At 40.3% G+C, this 2639-nt stretch overlaps 1 protein-coding gene across 5 annotated transcripts in view; it reads right to left on the bottom strand.

Annotated features, from left to right (window-relative positions):
* disc1 (DISC1 scaffold protein) overlaps positions 1–2639 on the bottom strand; it is a 50358-nt gene that overhangs the window by 38311 nt on the left and 9408 nt on the right. For all 5 annotated transcript variants that reach the window (XR_004335789.1, XR_004335790.1, XM_032540475.1 and 2 more), the window contains exons 4-6: positions 2459–2615; positions 1953–2049; positions 1342–1574 (exon numbers count right to left, since the gene is read on the bottom strand). Coding sequence is in view for 3 of the 5 variants with exons in the window: in XM_032540475.1 (XP_032396366.1) it covers positions 1342–1574; positions 1953–2049; positions 2459–2615 (487 nt within the window). In the remaining 2 variants the exon portion in view is untranslated. The remainder of the gene's footprint in view (positions 1–1341; positions 1575–1952; positions 2050–2458; positions 2616–2639) is intronic.

The following is a 2639-nucleotide window of genomic DNA, read 5'->3' as shown; positions in this document are numbered from 1 at the left end:
TATATATATATATATATATATATAACAATAAATAAAATTGGTGAACAATAATTATAAAATATACTGCAAGTGCAACCTTCAGCCAATCATATCACTTCTTAGTAAAGGCAATGCATGTGATGGCCCAGTCAGCAAATTATTTTCACAGTTATGATGTTGGATAATGTTCAGCAGCTAGTATGTAGCATTTAATCAACCACTTAAAGGGTAACTGCTGTTTTTTTCCAACTTGGACCTTATTGTCCCATGTTTTTGAGTCTAAGTGACTTATAGAACAACAATCTTCCAAATTGGTCTAGTATTAAGAAAGATTGCTGCAGTCGGCAGCGGCAACAACAAGCTAACAAGTGAGTTAATAGTGCAATTGTCCAGCTTGTATTTACCTTCACAAAAGTGCTTGTTTTGCCATTGACAGGCTCAGATATAATATTTTAAGTGCCTGACAACATTATCAAAATTGTTTCTAAGGAGGTTGACCTTTCTGTTCCAGAGTAAAGAGGTTTTTTTAAACATAAAACATCTGGGTGTCTGACTTCAGAGCCGTTTCTGGTTAAACAGAAAGGTCTTAAAAAGGCTTCAACCCTCCTGTGGTCCTGGGGTCAAATTTGACCCGTTTTTAAAAGTTTCTACATCAGAAATTTGGGATTCTTTCATCCAAATTGTGCAAATATCACATGGATGGTTCCATATAACGCTTCTTGCAAGTTAAACAAAGGATTAGTCCGCTACTTTACTGAATTTTGGGTGTTTTATTTCCCCCCAGAAAAACTTTGACAAAAGACAAAAAAATCATACAATTTCATAAATAAATGAGGTTTCTTGACCATGAATTCAAAAAAAGAAAATAGTGTAAAACTAGTGGTGATATATTGGTGTTAAGGATGTGTACAGTATACTGATGGTAGTGTTACAAAAATGAAGAAAATGTTCCAAAAAAAAAAAGTATCTCAAACACGTCAAAAAAGCGATAAAAGCGTCAAAAAATTGTTCATTTTCAGTTTTGACCTGGGAGGACAACACAAGGGTTGAAGGTCTTTCTCTGAAGGGATCATTTCCATAATGTTGTCAGACACTTTGCCCTGTTAACTTATTTTGTAGCTTGTTTCGCCGCTGAAAACGGCAGCAATCTCACTTAATACTGGACCAATGTCAAAGATTGTTGTTCCCATCAGTCACATAGACACAAAAACACAGGAAAATAGGGTCCAGGTTGAAAAAAAAAAAACTGTAGTTACCTTTAACACGCACATGAAAATCTATAACCCAAAAAAATCAGATACAACATAAATGATTTGGTGTATAGGAGGAAACTAAAATATTCTGCCAGTATGTGGTGCTGACCTGAGCATGGAGGGTGACGGAGAGACGGAGATCTGCGTGCGGTTTTTCGAGGTGACGAGGTCCTGCAGGGTTCGGCTGATGCCACGAAGCTGGGCCACGGTGCAGCTCCTCAGCATGGAGCCCTCCAGCTCCTCGGCCTCCACGTGCTGCTCCTCCTGCTGGATCTGCTGCTCCAGGCACCGACTGCGCTCCCTCAGCTCCGCTAGCCTCCGCTGCAGCGCCGCTATCTCCTCCTGCACACGTTTCATTGATGAGCCTTCCGTTAATTATCAGCTGTCACTCGTCAATGTTAGTTATTGTTCTATGTGATGGGCGTGACATTGTTCTTTCAGTTTGTGATTGGAAAAAACAGCCCATGTATGTAATAAATGAAATAAAATAGTAGTGCTTTAATTATCCAAACCAATACATATAGCACTATATTCAAATCCATTTAAGCTAAAACGGAACCAAACTTCACTAATTCTGAAACTGAGGGACGCAAATATGAGCACAGCTATGTCTTTCTTTAAATGATTAGCATGTATCAGTGTTACATGACACCAGCCGGGACACAAAGAGACAGAAATCACCATTGTAAGCTTTTATGACATAACGTGAGCTGAATTTACCTCTACCAGCCGTTTCTCTTGGATCAGGCGATCTCTTCGACGCAGTGGACCATGCAATGAATCGGACCGCTCCCCTGCATCAGGCTCCGCAGCCTCCCTTACAACCAGTCACAAAAAATCATGTATTTTCTCATTTTTCATAACCTTTGTTTACACTTAAGTGAAAATGAGCTGAACCACCTGTCCATTTCAACACTGCAGACTCAGTAGGGCTTTGTAGCTATGCTGTGCTATTGGTTATCACCATGTAATGGTATCAGATTGTCTAAATAAATAAGTAATGTAAAAAAACTTTCAGTTCACATTTCACTTAAACGTGATTGTCCATATGTCAATAAGGGAGAAATATAATTATTAAAACGGTGGCTTATGATTATTTTGGTATTAGTTTTTGGCTTAAAATTAGCATGACGTTAACTACAGAACACTATGCAGCTGGTTGAGACCTCAGCAGAGTGAGTTGTGTATACATACATAATGCATCATGGAGTCGCTGTGTGACTGACCTGCACTGACCAGAGTCTGCCCTCTGGAGGGCGCTGTGCACCACCTGTGTGAGCTGCTGGAGGAACAAGGCCACGCCGGGCTGTCTGGAGGGTAAACCCAGCTTCAGAGCACCTCGCTCCCTACACAGCTCCTCCAGCTTCTTCCCAAAACGCTCCGCTGAAAACACACATGCACATACTG

The sequence above is a fragment of the Etheostoma spectabile genome, chromosome 17 (genome assembly GCF_008692095.1).
Source record: "Etheostoma spectabile isolate EspeVRDwgs_2016 chromosome 17, UIUC_Espe_1.0, whole genome shotgun sequence".
Taxonomy (NCBI): domain Eukaryota; kingdom Metazoa; phylum Chordata; class Actinopteri; order Perciformes; family Percidae; genus Etheostoma; species Etheostoma spectabile.
The sequence above is the reverse complement of the archived record's forward strand: the minus strand, read 5'-3'. Positions and strand labels throughout refer to the sequence as shown.